Here is a 24,585-nt window from a genome sequence, read left to right as displayed (position 1 = left end):
AGATATACCAAGCCACCTAAAACACAGCCGTGATGATTTGAGCAGCGCCATCTTTGCACCTGGCTGCTGCCTACTCTGTCACTTGCAATGACATAATGGACTAAAGCAATACAACTGCTCATGCACGGCATTGGTAGCAAACGCAGCCTTATTTACAGAGACACACCATTGATATCGTACACTTCCAAAACAACAACAAGCAGTTTCAGCTTGCTCCAAATGTATGAGCACAAGTGAATCCCAAATTATTGCCCACCACCTGAACACCATTAACACCTAATTAACAGTAGCCCTTCCATCACTGCAGTATCTTGGATTCCCTTCTCTCAGCTCCATGATGAGTGCTGTAGCACTCTTGTCTCCTTTGGTTATAGCTGCATAAACTTATTTTTCAGAAATACATTGCTGATCCTCTTGTTTTCTTTGGCCGTGTGTTGTCCTTGATCAAACCCCCCTGCCTCTTGCCTGCTTTCTGTTAACACAGCCTTAAGCATTTGCAACAAAAATAACTCTCCTGCTTTTCAAGCTTTCCAGCTGTTCCATGCCTCTTGCAAGAATCATTCCTCTCTCTTCTCTTCCCATCTCCTCACCGAAGGAAAATATTGGCCTAAATTCATAGCATCTTCCCACCCTATGTTCCAGGCTCTGCTGCAAATATTGGTATTGTTCCTCTTCAAGCCCCCTCCTAAAGTCCACCTATATTAGGCTGCTGGGGTTAAAATAGAGGGTTCTGGGAGAAGAGGGAAAGCGGGCAGACAGGATGGGCAGTTGAGGGGAGGAAGTAAAGTGAACAGTTGAGGAAAGGGGCAATGTGGACAGGTGATAAAAGGGGTGGGTGAAGGCAATAGAAAGGGTATATGAGTGATAGGTTGTGGAATGGGATAAAGGACAATGGCCACAACTGAAGGAGAGAACAAATACTCCTCAGATTAGAGGAGGTGATAATTGCTATCATTAATACAGTTATTTAAAATTTGATGTCTGCATCCACTTCTTGTCTACAGAATCTCAATTTCCGTTATTATATTTTTCCTACACTTGGGTGTCACCATTGTTTCAGTGGAGGCACTCTTATCTCTGAGTCAGAAGGTCGTGGGTTCAAGCCCCACTCCAGAAATTTGAGCAGGTAATCTGGACTGACATGTCAATGGAGTACTGAGTAAGTGTTGCATCGCTGAACGTGCTATCTTTCCAATGAGGTGTTAAAACAGAGGCCCCATGTCAATACTCAAAGAGTAGTTTTCCTTGCACTCTGGATAGTAATTGTCCCATAACCAAAATCACTCAAAATCTGGTTATTCATCTTGGTTTCATGGGGCCTTAAAGTATGCAATTTTGCTGCTGTGTTTCTCTACAGTAACAGTAACTACACTACAAAAATATTTCAAAAGCTGTGAAGCTATTTGGAGTATCCCGAGATTGTGAAATTGTAAGTTTGCTTTCTTTTGTGTCAGCTGTGAAGGCCAAGGGAGAAGATGCAAGTGTAGAAATCAAAATTAAGTAACAGATTAACCCTGGTTAGAGTAATTGAAAGAAGTGCAGTGGAGTGATATGCAATAGAAAAGTATCACTGAAACCGAAACGAAGATTCTACAAGACAGTTGTGAGATTCACCTTGTGATATAGTGCAGAAACTTGAGCAACACAAAGAAGAGAAGAACAAGTGGATATTGATGCAATGTGGATGCTGGGATGGATGTGTGGAGTAACAAGAAAGGACAAAATCAAGAGCCAGCACATCAGGGGAGTCAGTGAAGATTGTGGGAGTATCGAAAAAAGCTGAGAAGAGGTTGAAATAGCATGACCATCTGTTGCAGAAAGAGAGAGTGGAAATGTAGTGAGGCAAGTAATGGAGATCGGACTGCCTGGAAGATGGAGATGAGGAAGACCTAAGACCAGATGGAAAGATACAGTGGGCGAGAGACTTAAATGGGATTGTGGGATTGGAAGAGGAATGGGTGACATGGGGAGGTGGAGAAGGGTGATCAGCCAACATTGTGGTGAGCCCAAGTAAAATGGGAGAAGCCAAAAGAAGATGATTGCAAAAATACATTTTTAAACATTTAGCGAGCTCCTCCCTTGCTAAAAAGTAGTTTGAGCCTTAGTCTTGACTAATTTTCCCCTGAGGCGCAAGGTTACTCATCTTAAAGTATCTTCAAATATGTAGAGAATGAAATTGTCTGGAGACAAGTCTCTCCTTGCATTCCTCATTTTGTTAATTTTGTTAGGTCAAACAAAAATAAATTAATGATATCTGTGAAAATGTAGTAGGTTGGAGTGCCCCATCTCTCCCTCTCAAAATAGAGAACTTGTATAATTGAGGAGTTGGCAAAATTAGGTCTAATCTATTAATGCAGAAAATGAGCTGTATTTGAAAAATAACATTTAAAAAAGTTTCAACATATTTAGGGATCAAAGGACAGAAATCAATAAAAACTAATTGGCAGGTGGAAAAGATAATTAAAAAGGCATTAGAATGTTGGCCTTTATCTTGAGGCATGGAAGCTATGTTACAGCTGTAAAGAGTTCAGGTTAGATCCCATTCACCGTGCTGTTTTTAGTTCTGGACATTGTATCTCGAGAAGGATATGTTGGCTTTGGAGAGGGGTCAATGTATATTCACCAAAATGCTACTGGGCCAATGAGTTAAATTATGAGGGCTGTTTGCATAGACTAAGCTTGTATTCCCTTGAATATCAGTTTAATGGATGATCCAGTTGAGATATTTAAGGTGATCAAAGGAGTTGTTAGGGTAGATAGAGAACCATTTCTTCTGTTGGGAAAATCAGAATGAAGAGGCAAAACCTTAAAATTAGAGCAACCATATAGGGGTGATGACAGGAAGCACTTCTTCACATAAAGAATAGTGGGAATCTAGTACACTCTTACCCCAAAGAAGTCCAGATCAGTTGAAATTGATAGATTTTTGTTAGGCAAGAATATTAAGCGTTAGGAAACCAAGGTGGGTCGATGGATTTGAGATACAGATCAACCATCATCTGATCGAATAGAACAAGTTCGAAAGGCTGAATGGCCTACTGTTCTTGACTACATTACCATTTTATGAAAGAATTGGACATATCAGGGGTAAGCAGGAATGTGGAGTTGGGTTTAAAATCAGATCAACCGGGATCTTATTGAATGGTTGAGCAGGCTTGAAGAGCCAAGTGGCCTAGTCCTGCTCCTACTTTGTTTAGAGTACTTTTTCAAAACTCTGATTTGGAGAATTAATGGATTTGTACAAATGCTCTCAAGATAAATAAAAATGAAGCATTTCCCATCAGTGCTGGTACCTATTATTGGGGAGATGACGTCCTGTTTCCACTGAGTGATTCTGAAATGCCCAGAAGGCAAGTAGTCTTAATCTCTGACATTTTTGCCTGAAAAAATAATGATGTACTTACTGTCTAAATCCCTTTTGAATTCAAAGATTTCTGCGTTTAGAGATATCAAATATATGGCGTGGTGGTGGAACTTTTATCGACTTTATTGAAAATAGAGTTAGGTAAAAGTTCCATATGATTTCCTTCAATTATTTTGTATAATTAGTTTCTTCAGTAGACATTGCAGTCCTACACATTGGCACTCATTCAGCACTTTGTGCATGGAACATAGAATGTGGTTTGTGATTCCTATGAATTTGGTGCTCTCTGACCACTTGTACATGGGAACCAGAAAGTCGAAGTAAGACTGGCTTGAGTAGCATTGGATAAGTCAACGAAACAGTTCATCTAATTGCCAACTTAGCCAGGAAATTTGGAAATTATGTAAAATGATGTTTAACGTATTTTGCATGACAACGCCACTTAAATCAATGGTTATTTTACAAAGTACATGCAGAGCCTTTAAGTTCCTGTGTCTGAGTTATAGATAAATATAAAAACAAAAAAACTGCGGATGCTGGGAATCCAAAACAAAAACAGAATTACATGAGGACTCGAAACGTCAACTCTTTTCTTCTCCGCCGATGCTGCCAGACCTGCTGAGTTTTTCCAGGTAATTCTGTTTTTGTTATAGATAAATATTGTAGTTTTTGGCATATCTCATGTACCAGCTGCAATATTCTGGTGTGAAAGAGAAACCCAATTACTGTCAAAAAAAATCAAATATTGAAATGATTTGCTACCCCAACTAGAAAGTAGCTAGGCCAGAGATCCTGACTTAGTTCTGTGGGTGGCCTAGCTTTCTAAATATTTTCCATATAATATGATTTAAGCCATGAGATACAATTTTGGTCCATATTGTACCATTTTATGTGGCCAGTTTTATTAAAATATAACTACTGCTATACATATTATAGAAATAATAAATTTGGAGTTTAACACATATTGGAGTTCAAATGATCTTGAGGGACCACAAAGACTTTGTTTATCTAAGCCCTTTGAAGTGTGGTTGCATTGTAACACTCATCTACTGTATCACTTGTCTTTTCATTATTATTTGTATTTATTTGACTATTTAAACAACTGTAAAGATGTAAATATTAATCACTAAAAGCACTGCTATATTGCCAAGTAGCTGCTACAAGCAGCTGTGTCTTTAACTTGCATTCATTAAGCCTTGGTTGTCACAACAGGGACTTGTAGATTGTTACAGGAAAAACCAGCAAGTATAGCACAATATGTTTTTTTGCTGGACCAGTGTTAAAATGTTTTAATACAATGCTTTCATTAGCACTGGTTCAATAGTCAACTGCTGTAGGAATATGTTTATATTTTTAAGTCTATATTTTCTATTTCTGCAGTGCAGGGTGCTTATCTGTATGTACATTTACCTGTATTTCTTCCTGCAAGAGTGAGTACTGATTTAAAAAGTATACCATTGGCACCCATGTGTTCACAGACTTGAGCTCATTTATACTTCTGCACAATTACAAGAATCTGCCGCTACACATGTAAGGAGTTTCATATCCTCTATTCAAATATCCTTAATTCTTCACGTGAAATATAAGAGGCTATGTGAATAAAGGGGATTTGTTTATGACCTATAAGATTATGGAGTGCCTATTCCTGTACTGGGTAATTAAAATATATCAAACATAAACATTGCCAGAATCTTTTGAGCATAATTCTGTTTAAGGGTGGTCTGCAGCAGGTTAGATCAATGTGCTTCCCATGACATGTTTGAATCTCCATCTCCACTGACATTCAGATTTGCCTTTATGCCCTGAGAAGCGTTTGCCACTTCTGGACCAGGAAGCTAACAGGACTTGAAAGTTGAGAGTTTACAAATTGTACACGACACATTCAATGCTGTAGGTGGATTACTGAGCACTATTGCTGATATCAAAGGATATAATCCTCCCCTCCTGAGTGTAAAACTGAGGTTGAAATGTAATGCATCAGACATATGTGCTGGGTGTGCTGAACAATCATTATGTAACTTCCCCATGGGGAAAGGGAGGTCTTATTTTGCTCTCATATTCAGTAGTTTTCCATATATTTAAACTTTTAAAAATGCTAAAGGCAGAAGCATAATGAAAAGATTTATAGCAGATTTTTTTTTGTTTTGAAGGGGAATTGCCTACTGACATGCTCCAGTATTGTGATTAAATTATTTTTTAATGCATCATGTACCATGTTTGAAAACAACTGGAAAAAGCTTACCAACACTGCTGCAGGTTATGCATTAAGGGTAATTTTCTGATTATGCTCCTGATGCAAAGTCTTATATGTTGGCAGCATATATTGGAGACCCAGGCACATTGCTCAAGTATTTCTAGATCTGTGTTTAGAAAATTATGCAGTACATGTGCTTGAATTTTTGGCAGGTGCAGCCAACAGATGAAGTTCCCCAGTGCAAGCTGAAAAATTGCCTCTATAATTCTTTTCCCTCTACACTGTCACTTCAATATCCTTCATTGAAGGACAAAAACATGTAGTTTGGTATCTGTTAATACCACATTCAGAATAATAGGACTTTAAAAAATGTTACATCATCTATCCCAAAGATCTAGTAAGCAGCTGAGCCACAAAGGCAAGGAGTAACCTGGGTTTGATCCTTGATCTGTGTTGAATTGGTTCATCTTGGCTGGGGTGGCAGCAAAGTCTCTGCATTCTCTAATTGGGGAGAAGAAAATCGGCCAGGTTTCTTGGTCCTGATCACTAACAACAACCCCTATTGGAAGTACGAGTAAATAGATGTTGGTGAACACAGGATTGGAGTCAACTGTAATGCTCTTCTCGGTTTTCCCACATAGTCAAGTTGTTTTCTGATACTCAATGTTGAGACTCACGCTTAAACAGTATTAATTGAGTCAGTTAGCAGAGGGTGAGCACCATTGAGCTGTACTGCAAGGACTTGATGACTTTAGAAAAGGAAAGGAATGGAGAAAAATTATGATTTTTAAAAATAAGATTTTAAGTTAATTGCAATATTGCAATAGAGCAGTACAGTTCAACCCTATCTGAAACTTTTCCTGTTCTGGTATATTAGAAATGAGGGGGAACTGAAGGCACAGCTAATGATTTTGATGTGTTATTATGTACAGAGAACAAATGCATATATAACAAAAACTGGGTAAATTCTTGAAATGAGCCACAATGTACTGACTTGAACTTTCTTGTTTGGCTTTGTAGATTTACAGTTTCTCTTTGTATCTTTGAGTTGATTGGGCTAGAAATGTTACAGTGTTGTAAAATCAATGGACAATAATGCAGTAGTAATACTTACACCAACTAAAAAAGGAACTTGAATTTATATGTTGTTGACTATCTTGGGACATCCCAAAGTACATCACCATTGTTAGGTGGCTCAGAAATGTAGCCACAATTGTAAGCAAACATGGCAGCCAATTTGTAGGGTAAGAGTGAAATGCTAAACAGACCATTTGACCCAATATGTCTTTGGCACTTATGCTCCACCTGAGCTACTTCCTATCTTACTTCATCCCACCCTATCAACCATCCCATCCTTCTTTTCTCTCTCCTGTACTTAACTAACTTCTGCTCGAATGCATCTATGCTATTTGCCTCAACCACTCCATGTTGCAGAGAGTTCCAAATTCTCACAAATCTGATTAAAGTACTTTGTAGTGAATTCTTTATTGAATTATTAGTGACTATTTTATATTTACAGCCCCTAGTTATGGACTCCAACACAAGTGGAAATATCCTTTCTGTCTATCCTATCTAATCCCTTCATAATTTTATAGAGTTCTGTTAGGCAACCTCCCTGTCTTGTCTTTCTGAGGTAAAAGAGCCCTTGCATGTCCATCTTTCCTGATAGTTGTAGCCTCTCAGTTCTGATATCATTTTCATAATTTTTCTTTGCACTTTCCGTGCCTTTTCTATAGTATTGAGAACAGAACTGTGTAAAATACTCTCAAGTGCTGCAAAACGATCTGTATAAGTTTAAACAAAAACAAAAATAAAAATACCTGGAAAAACTCAGCAGGTCTGACAGCATCTGTGGAGAGGAACACAGTTAACGTTTCAAGTCCGTAGGACTCTTCAACAGAACTAAGGAACTATAAGTTTAACATTTTCTTGCTTTTGACCAAAGCATTGGGAGAACTCTCTTTTTCTTCAAATAGGGCCATGGGCTCTTTTATCGGAGAGGGCAGAAGAATCCTCAATTTAACATTTCCCTTAATACCTCACTGAAGTATCAGCCTTAATGACAAATACTACTTTTTTTCCCTTTGGAGTATGCACTCTTTACCTGTAATATGTAGTGCTTTTTCAATCCATCACAAATAAACACCTTTTCTCCAGAAGATTGATGCACTCCCTAGTCATTAAATGCTTGTTTTACACTTTCGCTATCTTGATGCTTTTGTCCAGAACTGTAACTTTTTGAACAGATGCTGCAATCTGAGAATATGCATTGTACACATCTTCTGATGATGCATTTGTCGCATTTAGTTAGTCCACCCAATATGGTGCTTTTCTTTAGTCTCTGACAATGCTTTCTAATTGTTTTTAAAAATTATTTGAAGAAATAGAGATCAGGTTTTAAAAGCTTTATCCAGGTAAAATGTTTATGGAGTGCTTTTAAAAGAAGCTGCCTTATGTGCCAAACAGCAAGTGACAGACAGAGCTAAGCGATTCCACAACCAACGGATCAGACCTAAGCTCTGCAATCCGACTGCATCCAGTTGTGAATGGTGGCGGATAATTAAACAGCTCACTGGAGAAGGAGGCTCCACAAATATCCCCATCCACAATGATGGAGAAACCCAACACGTCACTGCAAAAGATAAGTCTGAAGCATTTGCAATAATCTTCAGCCAGAAGTGCCAAGTAGATGGTCCATCTTGGCCTCCTCTAGAGGTCCCCAGTATAATAGATGCCATTCTTCAGCCAATTCACTTCACTCCATATGATATCAAGAAACAGCTGAAGGCACTGGATACAGCAAAGGCTGTGAGCTTTGACAATATCCCGGCAATAGTACTAAAGACTTATGTCCCAGAACTTGTTGTGCCTCTACCCAAGCTGTTCCAGTACAGGTATGTGGAAAATTGTCCATGTATGCCTGTAGGTAAAAAGCAGGACAAACCCAACCTGGGCAATTACTGCCCATCAGTTCATTCTCAATCATAAGTAAAGCGATAGAAGAGGTCATTAACAGTGCTATCAAGCAGCATTTGCTTAGCCATAACCTGCTCCCCGACGCCCAGTTTAGGCTCCTCCAGGGTAACTCAGATTTCAACCTCATTACAGCCTTGTTCAAACATGGACAAAAGAGCTGAACTCCAGAGGTGAGGTGAGAGTGACTGCCCTTGACATCAAGGCAGCATTTGACCGAGCATGGCATCAAGGAGCCCTAGCTAAACTGGAGTCAGTAGGAATCAGGGGGAAAACTCTCTGCTGGTTGGAATTATACCTAGCAAAAAGGAAGATGGTTGAAGTTGTTGGGGGTCAATCGTCTCAGTTCCAGGACATCACTGCAGGAGCTCCTCAGGGTAGTGTCCAAGGCCCAACCAACTTCAGCTGCTTCATCAATAATCTTTGTTCCATCATAAGTTCAGAATTGGGGATGTTCACTGATGATTGAACAATGTTCAGCACCATTCACGACTCCTCAGATACTAAAGCAACCCATATCCAAATGCAGCAAGACCTGGACAATATTCAGGCTTGGGCTGACAAGTGGCAATAAACATTCGTGCCACACAAGTGCCAGGCAATGACCATCTCCAACAAGAGCTCTCTAACCATTGCCCCTTGACATGCAATGGCATTACTATTGTTCTGTACCACACTATCAACATCTTGGTGGTTACCATTCACCATAAACTGAACTTGACTAGCCATATAAATACCATGGCTGCAAGAGCAAATCAGAGGCTAGGAATTCTGTGGTGAGTAACTCACCTCCTGACTCCCCAAAGCCTATTCACCACCTACAAGGCACAAGTCAGGACTGTGATGGAATATTCTCCACTTGCTTGGGTAAGTGCAGCTCCAGCAACATTCAGGAAACTTGACACCATCCAGGACAAAACAGGCCACTTGATTGGCACCCCATCCAGAAACATTCACTCTCTCCACCACTGACAAACTGGCAGCAGTGTGTACTTCTACATGATGCACTGTAGAACCTCACCAAGGCTGCTTAGGTAGCACCTTCCAAACCCACAACTGTTACCACCTCGAAGGACAAAGGCAGCAGACACATGGGAACACCTCCACCTGGAAGTTCCCCTCCAAGCCACTCACCAGCCTGACATGGAAATATATCGCCATTCCTTCACTGTCGCTGGGTCAAAATCCTGGAACGCCCTCTCTGACAGCGCTGTGGATGTACCTACACCACATGAACTGCAGAGGTTCAGGACTGCAGCTCACCACTATCTTCTCGAGCAATTAGGGGTGGGCAATAAATGCTAGCCTAGCCAGCAACACCCACATCCCGTAAATAAATTTTTAAAAATGAGGTTAATCTGTGGGCAGAAATTAATTTGCCCCCAGGAGCCCGCTGGGAGGCAGTGGGGTGGTGTCGTACAATGAGATGGGAAGGCACAGGGCGAAAAGTCAGTCACCTTCCTGATTAATGAGGTGTGAGGAAGGACAAAGATGGCCTCCCTGCCCAGAGGCCAATTGAGGCCCTTAATTGGCTGACCCGCTGAAAGAGCCCTGCCTTCCCTCCGCATCAAGCACCACCCTTGCCTGGACAGGGCCTGGCTGAGTTGCCCAGGTGAGCCCGCTTCACTCAGGTGTGCTGAAGAGTTCTCAACCCCCTGATTGGCCAGCAGTTCTTGAAGACAGGATCTTCACCTTTAAAGTCACAGGAACCATGATGTCAGGCAGTTAACTGCCTGATTCACGTTTAATACTATCGGGGATCCTGACAATATCTGTGCCGGTGTTGCCATTAGCTTTCCACTGATGGAGAGGGCCACTGCTGTGATTATTATATTAAGCCCTGTGTGCGCATCTGAGAGAAAAAAAAGTGGACCCATTCCAAATGTAATATTCTATTCATTGCATACCCCTAGCTTTTGCTTACATTCAAATCAGAAACATTCTAACTTTTCAATGGAGAACTTAAGTTGTGTTTCTCTTTTGCACAGAATCATAGTTGCTGTCCTTTTGAAAAAGGTTGCTGAATAATCAGTGTTTTCAACAAAAAAATTCCAATATAAGCTATTTTTGAAAACTTCAAAAGCACTAAGCAGAGTCAAAGAGACTAAGATTTATATTTCCCTATGACCCATTTATGTGGACAGTTTCATAACCAGTGCTATTTTGGCACAAAATCCCCAAGATTGTATGGGTACCAAGATGACAACATCAGAATCTCATTTAAGTGTCACAGTTAGGAAACTGACAGATACTTCTGATGCCAGAGGAAAATCCAACCAAGAAATTATTGACAGCAATTTGGCATAAGCTTTTGCAACTCATATTTCTGACCAGGTACAGACACTTTACACCCATTTATTGTGCATATCCCATTATCAAATCTACTCTACTATGTCCAGAAATTGTAAAAATGTTGCTTTGTTTGCTAAAGTATGTTCTGTTTCTCACACAGCAGTTGAAGTTAAATCCTCCCTGCCTGTGACTATGCAGACTGCTACCCCAGTTGACCTGAGGACAGACCCCAGAATCCCAATCCCAACTGTGGACCCTCTTCTTCGCGAGCAGCAGTTACAGCATGAACTGCTGATGCTTAAGCAGCAGCAACAGATCCAGAAGCAGCTGTTATTTGCTGAGTTCCAGAAACAGCATGAACACCTGACAAGACAGCATGAGGTTCAGATTCAGGAACACCTAAAGGTACTTCCCATAGTTTGTGCGTTAATATGAGATTAGAACCTCATAACACTAACTGTTAAGCTCCACCCTTCACTTGAACACTGACTGATATGCATCCCTGTTGGATGTTATTTCCCAGAATAAGACGTAATGCACAAGCAAGAAAGTTCTGTATAATGTTTCCCATACCACTCCTCATTAGTCTCGCACATGGAATGATTTAGATTGAGCCTAATGAAGTGTTAACATAACGAATTGTGAAATAACGTTACTCTTGTAGTGAAAATTATCATAAAACTATTTACTATTATTGGCCCTTTTATCTTAAGTATTCATAGATATGGTTTATTTGATTATTCTTCAGCTCACTACTTTTGTCAATTTGCCATTTTTTTTCCTAAACATTATTGACTTGTGATTCAGATTCTAAAATGTTTTGCACTCAGTTTGCTTCACAGACTTGGGTAGAAAAATTTGCAGTAACAGAAGAAGTTAATTGTGCATTAACATTATCATTGCATCAAGTGTGTAATTGTACTTCAACATTTTGCATAATAAAGGAAGCTACACTTTGCAAGTGTGCATTTTTTTTTGATAATGCAGTCAGTTGGGAGTGTAGAAGTTTATTTTATGATAACTAATTTTTTATTGCTACTCAGTGTCAGGCAATTATAACTTTCCCCATTTAGGTTCTTCTACATTACTAGTACCACTCCAAAGCCTGCAGTAATCTCAGTATGATTTTAAAAAGCGTATTTTTATGAATTTAAACCATTTAGAGATCCAAAATTCATTACTTTGATAGCAATTCTTTGATCTCTCCATATAGTAAAAATAAGCTTACTTTACTCTGGATACTCTGTGATATTCTTTGCAACAAAATAGTTGACAAATTGAGCAACTAATGTTTTAGATGGACATAAACCCAAGTAAGAATTTTGAGTTTAAGCTGTTGTTAGTTTGACTCCTGAATTAAGTTCTTTGTATGATGGTAAATGAGATGCAGGGTGCTTTTTTTAAAAAATATCTGAATGTAGCCAGACGTCACATTCTTTATAAATAGAGATGTTTAATGATGTGAGTGGTGACAAAGTGGTGAGACTGCATTGTTAGTTGTGCCCAGAAGTGCAACTTTTAATATTTTAATGTTTAACCTTGCTAGAAAAGCTTGTTGTATAAGAAGTATAATATCCTCCACCATATAAAAATCCTCGGCAGCAGCTGAGTTTTTTGACCATGTTATTCCAGACACTGAACCAACCATGTATAATTTCACTTCAATGTGTTCCGAATAAGTTGGTGGTAGTGTAAGTGTTTGGAAGCTTAATTGTAATAGATATATTAAATTTTATGAAGTATTATGTGCTTCCTGTTTACCTGGTTCTCTGTGTCATTTGTGCAAGCAACAACAGGAGATCCTAGCAGTGAAGCGTCAGCAAGAATTGGAACAACAACGCAAACTTGAACAGCAACGACATGAAGAGTTGGAGAAGCAGAGACTGGAGCAGCAATTGCTTATGCTTCGAAACAAAGAGAAAGGCAAGGAAAGTAAGGAAGCTATATGTGAATGCGAGCTTTTGCTACATCAAAAGCTGCCCCCCATTCAGCTCTTTCAATTCTAAGAGTTTGGGGTGGAAAACCTCTGAAAAGGACCTATTATAACAGCAAGACAGTTTACTTCTGAGACAGGTATTTCAGTTGCACTGACGTGGCAGTCTGAGAAACACATTGCAGCTGATTTGAAGCTAATCAAACCTTGGAGTATTTCGCAATGTGCCACATCAAAAAAAGAATACTACTACTTCATTCAACAAATCTCAAACCCACCCAAATATCTAATAAGTTTATAAGTAAATATATTTCAATGGTAATTTGTTTGTCCTTGCCTAAAATTTTCATATTTTTCCTTCCCGTCCTTGGTTCTGTATTGCAGTATTCCGAGGGGATGAGGTGGGCGGGGTTTGTGGTGGTGGGGCTGTGCATGGGGAGGAAGACAAATAAGCTAATTTTGGTATTCAGGTAGTATTCCTCCTAATTTGGCAATGAGGAGGTACATAAGAGTGCTCTGAGATAACTCGATCTAATTTATCCTTCGCTTCCATTTGCTCTGCACTTCCTTCTGATGTTGCAAGCAAGATAAAAAAAACTTGCACAGGGAAACACTACCTCCTTTTTTGAAAAATTTCTGAATGATTTCTGTGTTAAAACATTCAATTCCTCAAACTCATAGAGTTTATGATATAGAATAATGCAATTTTAAAATAATGTTTTTAATTGTCCTGTATTTAATGTCTAAAATCCAAAATGATTTTTGATTGAGTTTGATAAACTATACAGTAAAATAGTTTGTGAAAATTCATACTAAACTGGGAATCAAACTAATGCAGATCCCAATTTCAGCCATGGTAACATTTAGTGTGGCAGGAAGGAAAAATTACAAAAATATGTGAAATCTATTAAAATGTTCTTTGATTAAATTTGATCAGCATTGATTAGTAAAACTGGCATAATATTCAATGTGCTAAGAATGTTTCAATTGATTATTACTGCATACCAAAATGCATTTGTTGTAGACTCTGTATTCTCATGTATGCTATCTTTCTACTCTTCAGGTGCAATAGCTAGTACAGAGGTCAAATTAAAACTTCAGGAATTCTTACTAAGTAAAACTGCTTCGAAGGATTCTGTGACCAGTGGATTGAATCATTCCCTCCCTCAGCACCCCAAAAGCTGGTACTATATGTGCATATTCGTACTATAGGTTACGCCTGCTATACATGTGATAACTTAATAGATTTTATGCCTTCTTACTGTTTTTACACTGAATTTAAAAATGTTCTGGCAAAGATCTCAAGAAAGATTAGCAGAATCTATCTTTAATTTGACTGTTTATTCTTCATTGGGACACACTCGGAGTGATGTGATGGTGGAGTAGCTCTTCAAGTATCATGATAAAGAAATCCATTACAACTGTAATCGAGTAAAGCTGTCCCCTCTAGGTGTATTTTTCTAAATAGCACTTCCGCATCCTTACATTAAGATTGGAGAAAATTAATCCAAGAAAGAAATAAAAAGTTACGTAATAGATTGACATGTGACCACAAGACCAATGCAGGTGGGAAAGGCCATTCAGCTCATCTTAGTTTACCTGCTCAGAAAGACACTATAGTCCCTAGTTATCTAATTGTTGAATGATTCCAGGGTTTTTGCCTCCACTATGCTACCTGAAGGTCCATTCTGTATGTAATCACTCTTTTAATTAAGAATTTCTGACTTAAATTTGTCCCCTTATCTTACTCGTTCCAGATCTATTTTTCTGTGCCATTTTATTTCCTATTCTCCTTTTAAGGATCACTGCTCAGATGCTGAAGTTTGCACTGTGGCATTTAAGTTTATTTATCTTTACAATGTGGAAGAATATTTTAGTATCTCAAACCTTTTTCATACATTAAGAAAATGAGTTTTAATAAGTGTTTATAGAAACAGATCTTGAGTCTGACAGAAAATATAAAAGCAAAATGTAGCGGATGCTGAAAATCTGAAACAAAAACAGAAAATGCTGGAAAATCTCAGGTCTAGCAGCATCTGTGGGGGGAGAAACAGAGTTAATGTTTTGAGCCTGTATGACCCTCCTTCTGAGCTAAAGAGAAGCAGAAATGTGATGAAATTTATACTGCTTAAGGTGGGCGGAGCAGGTGAAGCTGGAGAGAAGGCCAGCAATAGGTGGGGACAAAGGAGAGACTGACAAAGATGTCATGAACAAAAGGACAAAGGGAGTATTAATGGTGCTCCCAATGCGATCTCTTCTTCACAGGGGAGACCAAATGCAGTCTGGGTGACCACTTTGCGAAACACCTTCGGTCTGTCCGCAAGCATGACCCAGACCTTCCTGTTGCTTGCCATTTCAACACACCATCCTGCTCTCATGCCCACATGTCCGCCCTTGGCCTGCTGCAATGTTGCAGTGAAGCCCAATGCAAACTGGAGGAACAGCACCTCATCTTCCGATTAGACACTTTATAGCCTTCTGGACTTAACATTGAGTTCAGCAATTTCAGACCATGAACTGTCTCCTCTATTCGCACACTTTTTATAATCCCCACTTTTTCTACATTCATTTTTATTTTTTTATCCACTTATTTTTAATTTATTCATTGTTTTTTATCCCCCTTCTATTCCATTTTCTCTCATTTTATCCCCACCACCACCCCTCCTCCTACCCCATCCCCAAAAGAGCCATCTGTTACTTGTTCCATGTTGTGCTTTCACACAGTGCTTACCCTTGGTCAGCTATTATCACGTCCTGCTTTCTTATCTTAATGTCACAATCAGCACCTTTTTTAGCCCTTACCACTACCATTAACACTCTCTTTGTTCTTTTGTTCATGACATCTTTGTCAGTCTCTCCTTTGTCCCCACCTATTGCTGGCCTTCTATCCAGCTTCACCTGCTCCACCCACCTTAAACAGTATAAATTTAATCACATTTCTACTCTTTAGCTCTGAGGAAGGGTCATACAGACTCGATACGTTAACCCTGTTTGTCTCCCCATGGATGCTGCTCGACCTGAGTTTTTCAGCATTTTCTGTTTTTGTGACAGAATATATATGTTACTTATTCCTGTATATCTCATTCTGTCAAAAGAAATCCTGCTCTTTTTGTCACCTATTTTTCTCTTGCCAGTTTTCTTTCTGCCTTTCTAGACTCCTGACAGTCCCACATGCTGTCTCATACTTCACCAAATGGACATTTATCTGCCTGTTTGATTCTGAATGCCTGTAGGTTATTTTAACCATAGGAGTCATAGAAAGTGAGTTCAACTCAAGGGCTTTAATGACAGTTGTAGTTTCCTTTATGCTAGTCTAGTTGATAATTGAACTGGGTATCTTCCTGCTCTCAGTAGCTCACTCTATAAGGTTGATGAATCACCTTTAAGAGAGCCCAATACACTTGTAAGTGCCTACAACCTTAGTAAAATACCATTATATTACTGTGTTTTAAATAGGGATTTGAATTTGAGTTGATTGGGATATCAGTGGCTAAGTTTAAATGTTTTTCTATCTGTCCAAGGCTATGCAGCTTGTTCATGTAATGAACCGTAGGCTGATGAAGAAGATCACCATGCAAGGTGTTCAGCTGGAAGAACTATTAAAGCATCTGATATTTATTTAGGAGTCAATTTGTCATTGCATGAGCACATCACAAAATATTATAATCCGATTTGCACTGACACTTGTTACCTTCAATGTTATGTATGCTCAGCTTTTGTTACACATAGATCTGCTTGCCAAAAAAACTGTCCTTGCATTAGAAATTGCTTGAATCAGAAATTCAACATTCAACTAATCCTTGCATCAAAAATTGCTTGAATCAGAAATTCAACATTCAACTAATCAACAATTGATTGGAAAAATTCTTGCACAGGCACAGTGTCTCCTTTTAAGTCTAGAAGGTCAGAAAGCAGTAAATTTCTGAAAATTATGGGGCAACCATTAGGTAGACTTTTCACTTAGACAATCCCGTCTTTGCTTCTATCAGTCTTGTAGATTGAAACTTATTAGAAACTTGTCTTTTTCCGCTTATGGGGACAAAACCTAAAAGCCATAGTAGACTTGACTTTCAACATATTCCACCAATGTAGATCAGTAATCAACAATATCAATGGAATGTTGAAATACAAAGCCAAATTTGTAGAAGGCAAGACAGAGGAAGTCAGAAATAAACTGTATCATGCTTTGATCGGACCACACCTTTAGTAATCACAGAGACACAATGGAAATGTTCAAGTATTGGAGGCAGTGCAGGGAAAAGAGATCTGAGGTTGAACCAGACTGTATGCAACCTTGGTGTCATATTTGACTCTAATGTGATTTATCAACCACATATCCATACCACAGCTTAGACTGCTGATTCTTATCTCCGTAACATCACCAGCCCTACCCTGGCCCAGCTTATCTGCTGCTCAAACCCTCATCCATAATTTTCATGTTTCTAGACTTGACTATTCCATTGTACTCATGGCCTGCCTTCCACATTTTACTCTTTGTAAACTTGGGATCATCCAAACCTCTGCTACCCATGTCTTTAACTGCACTGAATCCTATTCACCCATCACCCCCTGTGACCACTGACCTGCATTGGCTGCTGGTTAAACAACAACTCAATTTTAAAATCCTCATCCATATTCTGAAACCCTTCCATTGCCTCACACCTCCTCATCTCTGTAATCTCCTCTAAACCCACAATCCTCTGAGATATTTGCCCTCATCTAATCCTAGCCTTTGGAATATTACTGGTTTTCATTGCTCCATCATTGATGGCAACACCTTCAGCTGCCAATTTTTTTATTAGTTCTTCGGATGTTGGCAAGGCCAGCCCTAATTTCCCTTGAGAAGGTGTTGGTGGGCCACCTTCTTGAGCTGCTGCAATCCATCTAGTTTAGACACACCAACACTACTATTGTGAAGGAAGCTCAAGGTTTTTGACGCAGCAATAGTGAAGGAATGGCAATGTAGTTCCAAGTCAGGAAGTTGTGTGGCTTGGAGGGTAAATTGCTGGAGATGTTCCCATGCATCTTGCCCATGGCCTTCTAGATGGTAAAGGTCATGGGTTTGGAAGGTGTTGTCGAAGAAAGCTTGTCAAGTTGCTGCACTGCATCTTGTATGTGGTGGAGGGAGTTTAAGTAAGTGGGTGGGACGCGGATCAAGCGGCCTGCTTTGTCGTGGATGGTGTCGAGTTTCTTGAGATTTTTTTGTTCATTCATGGGATGTTGATGTTGCTTATTGCCCATCCCTAATTGTCCTTGAGAAGGTAGTAGTCAGCTTCCTTCTTGAACTGCTGCAGTCCATCTGGTGTAGGCACACCCACAATGCTATTGGGAAGGAAATGAATGTTGTTGGAGAAGCACTCATTCCTGGCAAGTGGCCATCGTGCCCCTGACCTGTGCCTTGGCGATGGTGGACAGGCTTTTGGGGTGTCAGGAGGTGAGTTATCCTCTGCATAATTCCCAGCCTCTGACCTGCTCTTGTAGCCTTAGGGCAGAATTTTGCCCTTGGCGTGGGTGCAGGCGGTCGGGAAGCCACCCACAATTGGCACCATACCGCGATTTCATGCTGGTGGGCCAATTAAGGCTTGCCCAGCATGATACATGAGCAGCAGCGCTGAGGGCTGCCAGCGCAGTTTGGGGGTGGGCGGGGGGGGGGGGGGCTGGTGGTGGTGAGCGGGCCGAGTGTGAACTTCACACATGCGCACGACTGAGCACTGCATGACTTCCCTGAGGTATGGAGCTGCCTCAGGGTAATGAAGAGATATTTTTAAAAAATAATGAAGAACAAAAAATGTAATAAAACATGTCCCCTATTTAACTCTGTCACATGAGCAGGGACAAGTTTTGAATGAAAAGATGAAGTTTTTATTTTATTTTTATTTGCTTTTGGAAACCTCATCCCGCCCATATATGAGGTTTCCAAAAAAATGCAAAGGCCGCTTGGCTTTTTCGCCTGCCCACCAACCGTTAGTTTGGACGGGCAGTGGAAATTTACATTAATTACTAAGTTAATAGCCTTAAAAGGCCTTTTAATTGTTGGCGGGTGTGGTGCTGTCTCCAGTGCACGCTCGCCGACCCAACTATCTCACAACTGCGCGTTGACATTAGAACGCTTAGTCAACATCAACGCGTGTCATTCACACTCGAGTGGGTCGGGCGCACGACCACCCACCGAACAAAAATTTCTGCCCATAGTATTTATATGGTTAGTCCAGTTAAGTTTCTGGTCAAAGGTAGCCCCCAGGATAATGATGAAAGGGGATAGGATGATGTTAATACTGTTAAACATCATGAGGAGATGGTTAGATTCTATCTTGTTGGAGATAGTCATTGCCTGGCAGTAAGGTGGCAAGTAAGATTCACACCACACATCAGCCCAAAACAGAACGTTGAACAGGTGTTTGTGCATATGGACATGGACTGCTTCAGTATCTGAGAAGTCAAGAATGTTACTGAGCATTGTGCAATCATCAGCAAAATCCCCATTCCTGAGCTTATGATGGAGGGAGCATGATTGGTGACATAGCTGACGATGGTTGTACTTAAGACGCTACCCTAAGGAATTCCTGCCACTATGCCCTCATGATTCCAACCAGTGGAGAGTTTCCCCCTCCCCACCAATTGCCATTGACTTCAATTTTGCTACGGCTTCTTGATGCCTCAGTCAGTAAAATCCTGCCCTGATGTCAGAGACAATCACTCTCGCCTTACCTCTGGAATTCAACTCTTTTGTCCATGTTTGGACCAAGGCTGTCATGAGGTCAGGAGCCAGGTGGCCATGCGGAACTCAAACTGAGCATCGGTGAGCAGGTTGCTGCTGAGTAAGTGCTGCTTGATAGCACTGTTGATGATACTGTCCATAACACTGTTGATGTTTGAGAGTAGTCTGATGGGGTAGTAATTAGCCGGATTGTGTTTGTCCTGCTTTTTGTGGACAGGACCTGGGCAATTTTCCACATTGTCAGGCAGATGCCTGTTCTGTAGCTGTAATGGAACAGCTTGGCTTGGGACGCCACTGGCTCTAGAGCACAAGTCTTCAGCACTACTGCCTTTTTCTGTATCCAGTGCCTTCAGCTGTTTCTTGATATCTCATGGAATGAATCAAATTGGCTGAAGACTGGGATCTGAGAAGCTGTGAACCTCCAGGAGGAGGCTGAGATGGATCAACCACTGGACACTTCTGGCTGAATATGGTGGAAAATGCTTCAGTCTTGTCTTTTGCACTGACTTGCTGGGCTCCCATATCTTTGAGGATGAGGATATTTATGGAGTCTCTTTTTCTGGTTAGTTGTTTAATAATCCACTACCATTCCCAGCTGCATGTGGCGATACTGTGGAGCTTTGATCTGATCCGTTGGTTGTGGGATTGCTTAGCTCTGTCTCTCACATGCTTCTTCTGCTATTCAGCATGCATGTCATTTTGCATTATAACTTCACCAAGTTGGCACCTCATTTTTAGGTATGCCTGCTTACTTCTGGCATGCTCTTTTTCCTTAGTGAAACAAGATTGATTCCATGACTTGATAGTAATGATAGAGTGAGGGTATGCCAGGTCATGAGACGCCATAGGGTCCAGAGTCAATGTTGAGGACTCCCAAAGCAACCCCCTCCTCACTGTATACCACTGACTCTCACCTCTGCTGGGTGTGTCCTGCCACTGAGACAGGACATATCCAGGTATAGTGATGGAGGAGTATGAGACTTTGGCTGTAATGAATAATTTGTTATGTTTGACTATGATAGACTGTTGCTTGTCTAGCTCTTCCAATTTTGGCATAAGACCCAGATGTTAGTAAGGAGGACTTGGCAGAGTTGACTGGGCAATCTGTGCTGTTGTTGTTTCCAGTGCTGGGGTTGATGCTGGGTGGTCTTTCTATTTGACTTTTCTGTCAAGGTTTGGTACAACTGAGTGGGTTGTTAGGCCATTTCAAAGGGCAGTTAAAAGTAAACCACATTGCTGTGGGTCTGGGATCACATGTAGGTCAGACCAGGTGAGGACGGAAGATTTCCTTCCCTAAAGGGCATTAAAGAACCAGATGGAGTTTTACGACAATCCAATAATTTCATGGCTACCATTACTGAGACCAACTTTTCATTCCAGGTTTTTTAATTCGTTGAATTTAAATTCTGGCTGCTGCTATGGATTTGTAATCTTGCCCCCACAGGCTTAGCCTGGGCCTCTGGATTTCTAGTCCAGTAACATTACCACTACGTCACTATCCCTCTAAGCCAAGATTCCCTTCCTGAACTTCCCTTTTCCTCCTTTAAGATGCTCCTTAAAATCTACCTCTTGTTTCAAGTTTTTTGCCATCTGCCCAAATATTGCCCTATGAGGCTCAGTTTCAAATGTTGTTCTATAATGCTGCTGTGACGTGTCTTAGGATGTTTTATTATGTTGAAGGCTCTTTACAAATACAAGTTGTTATATTTTTTGCATTATGAGGAAGACCTAGAGAAACTTAAACTTTCCATCCTCAAGAGGATATTTCTAAGAATGATCTTATTAAAAAGTATATGAGGTAGTAAACAGCATGGAAAATATATATCTGAAAGATGAGGATAAAAGGCCACAGGTTCAAGTAGTAAATAGCAAATTTCAGACTGATATCAAGAATTTTATTTTCATGCACTGTGTAACTAACCGAATGAATGAACTGGATTCAGTAGTGGAGACAAAAAGCTTGGAATAATTTAGGAACTATGTGGATGCTGCACTGAATTTAGAATAATTCTGGATGGCCTTGTTGTACAGTGGGTAGCGTCCCTGCCTCTGAACCAGACGCTCTGGTTCAAGTCCCACTCCAGGACTTGAGGGCCAAAGAAGGTGTGTTCATAATGCGGCCAAACAAGTTGAATATTAACTTGTAAATCCTTCCAAAGTATGCCAATGGCAGTGGTAAGAGTGGGCGAGATTCCTGCTCAGCTACATGATGGAAAGAAATTGGAGCCTCTGCCATCACGGTCCATAGCTCCAGGGCTACAACATGCATATAAAACTGTATGTTGCCAAAGAAACCCAGACTCCTTGGGGAACCAATTGGCTAAGTTGGCTGGACAGCCAGTATGGATCAGGTTGGTGCCAACAACACAGGGCTCAGTCCTCATTCCAGCTGGGGTGGATTTGGGACCTCTCTCCTTGCCCTACCTGTGGTGGAGGTCATGGCACTGTGGGTTGGACAGAACTCAAGAAGAAGAAACTAAAATAGATCAAATGACTTTCCCCACCTGTATTTATCCTCTGAATTTAGCCCTATTGAAATACATTGTATTGAAATTCATTCATGGAATAAATTTGCTTTTTAAATACATTTAGCAGCCTTTACCTATTTCTATGTGCACACAAAATGCACTGTTGTAAGTACAGCTGTATTAACATAGTTTTCTCTTGATTCTACCAGGGGAGCCCACCATGCATCGCTGGACCAGAGCTCCCCACCCCAGAGTACAACTCCTCCCACCTACAAAGTCCCATTGCTGGGATCATATGATGGAAAAGATGATTTTCCACTCCGAAAAACTGGTGAGCAGTCAGCATATAATAGATTTATTTTTAAACCACTTGTAACAGCTGAAAAGTAAATGCCCAACTTAATAGAGCCATGGGGAATAATGTTATAGTATGATGTTGAAACTCATGTCAAGTCTGAGTCAGCTAAAAACCATAAACATTTTTTCAATCCATTTTGGTCTCAGTTGTTCCATATCTATACCTAGATACAAATAAATTAATTATCTGATATTTTTACATCAATTTAATGATTTTTCCATATGCATGCAGGCTTCAAACAGTGCCAAATTGTTAGGGAAGATATATTATAATCAGCAGTGATGTACAACAGAGGAGATATGTTGAAAATAGAAACCCACGCAAAGGACTCATGGTTTGAAAGTCCATATTGCCACCATTGTCACGTGAAAATGCTGAAATGCCAGTTCCCTATTTTCACCTGTAACCTAGGAAAATTGATTTTATTTTTAGATCAACGCCATAGCATATAAATGCTGCTTTGACCGTTCTAGGAGGATGGTTGTGTCTGGTCCTGTAACTTGTAACTCAATATCTTGCTTCAACCACATAAGGGAATCTGGGGTTAGATATTAAACTGGTAGTCTGATCATTTTTCACCCTAGAAAATTGAATCTACTCTATTCTAATTTAATCCCCTTCGGTATAAAATTAAACAAATACTGTTGGTCCTCAGTTAAAATTCATTGGTGATAAAGGTTGCAGGCCATTGGCATTTTTTCCAGTGAGCAATATTTACTTCTGACAAAATTTGCAAACTATTGCAAAAGAAAAGAGATGTCTTCATGGTTACTTCAGATAGATTGGAAGGCAACGTGTTATTGTTTTGCTTAGACATTGAAACCTACTGTCTATTAAAGAATCAGAAATGTTGTTACTTTAACATTTAACCAGGTAAATCAACAAAAGCTATGTTGTGTCCCCATGTATCATCAGTCATTTCTTTCAAATGGGTTGTATTCAACTGACAATATGTCCTCTATTCTTCACATTCACTCATTTGGTATTCCAGCCCCCATCTCAAAATGATATATGCTCAAACTGCAGATAACACGTAAACAAGGAGAAAAAAATTACCTGCTTTCCGCACATGATCAGAATTTTCGTAGTGCTACGAGCTTGAGTTGATTCTGTGACAATTTAGTGATTAAGTAGTAATAGTTAGCAGAAGGAACATTGGACCCAGTTTTAATCTCAAATTCCTACTGTGTTGGTATCAATGTATTTTGTGCTAAAGGGGAAATTTTTTCAGCAGCAACATTAAGAAAATAGCATGATTGAGAAAGCATGTCTGACACTATTGAGGAGGTCAACAAAGTCAGACAACATTTAAAAAAATATATACCACATCAATGCCAACTTTTTTATTGTTTGTTTTAGGGATTGGACAACACTGACAAGTGTGGTATTGTCCAATCCTGCTTGGACGGACAGCATTGTGAGTCAGCAATTTAGTGTGGGACTAGAGTCACATACAAATCAGACAAGAAGGTGTTTTGGTCCCTTCCCTGAAGTACATGAGTACTTCAGTTCGGCTTTCTAACAAGCTTAGCAATTTTCATAGTAGTTTTTCTGATGCAAATCCATAAATTGCCAGAATTATTTTGATTTAACCTCACAATTTGCCATGGTAGTGTTAGAACTTAGAACCTATGGGTTGATAACCTAGTTGTATAACCATGAGGCCAACATATTTAAGAAGGTAAAGATATAAGGAGAAATAGGCATTGAGCCCAGTCGGTCCATTCCATGAATTGTACCCCATCTCTTTAATAGCTTAAGGAAAAGTTCTGCATGAAGTCCCTGATTCCCAAAGATGGTCAAGGAACATTCTGGAACATTCATGCATCCCCATATCTCTATGATGTAATCCTGGTATACGTCCCTTCACAAACAACAACCCTATTATCTCTTCCTACCCAGACCCTCCCCGACCCCACATTAATTCATGAACATAGTGGTTTATAAAATGTTGAATCAGTTTGGTCTATATTTTGTTTGCCTGGTTGTTTTAAACCAGGACCCTTATGAACTATAACATGCCAGTTAACATTTTACTTGGTTATCAAAAATTGAGCAGACGAGGGTGGGGATGGAGTTGAATTTGCTTTCTCCCGGTTCTGCTGAATATTCAAAGACTGAGTATGTGATTGCAAAGACACAAAAGGAACCCCGACATGTTGCATTAATGTACAAAGTTTTTTATTTATTCGTTCACAGGATGTGGGCATTACTGGCAAGGCCAGCATTTATTGCTCTCATTCCTAGTTGCCCTTGAGAAGGTGATAGTGAGCCATTTTCTTGAA

At 40.0% G+C, this 24,585-nt stretch overlaps 1 protein-coding gene across 12 annotated transcripts in view; it reads left to right on the top strand.

Annotated features, from left to right (window-relative positions):
- Nucleotides 1–24,585, top strand: part of hdac5 (histone deacetylase 5) — a 378,423-nt gene that overhangs the window by 217,354 nt on the left and 136,484 nt on the right. For 11 of the 12 annotated variants that reach the window (XM_041217570.1, XM_041217576.1, XM_041217573.1 and 8 more), the window contains 4 exons: nt 10,984–11,228; nt 12,611–12,755; nt 13,820–13,940; nt 22,152–22,273. In XM_041217570.1, the coding sequence (XP_041073504.1) occupies nt 10,984–11,228; nt 12,611–12,755; nt 13,820–13,940; nt 22,152–22,273 (633 nt within the window). The remainder of the gene's footprint in view (nt 1–10,983; nt 11,229–12,610; nt 12,756–13,819; nt 13,941–22,151; nt 22,274–24,585) is intronic. The other variant, XM_041217569.1, reaches the window with a different exon arrangement.

Source organism: Carcharodon carcharias, chromosome 23, assembly GCF_017639515.1.
Source record: "Carcharodon carcharias isolate sCarCar2 chromosome 23, sCarCar2.pri, whole genome shotgun sequence".
Classification (NCBI taxonomy): Eukaryota; Metazoa; Chordata; class Chondrichthyes; order Lamniformes; family Lamnidae; genus Carcharodon; species Carcharodon carcharias.
Note: the sequence above shows the minus strand (reverse complement) of the source record. Positions and strands in the feature narration are given on the sequence as shown.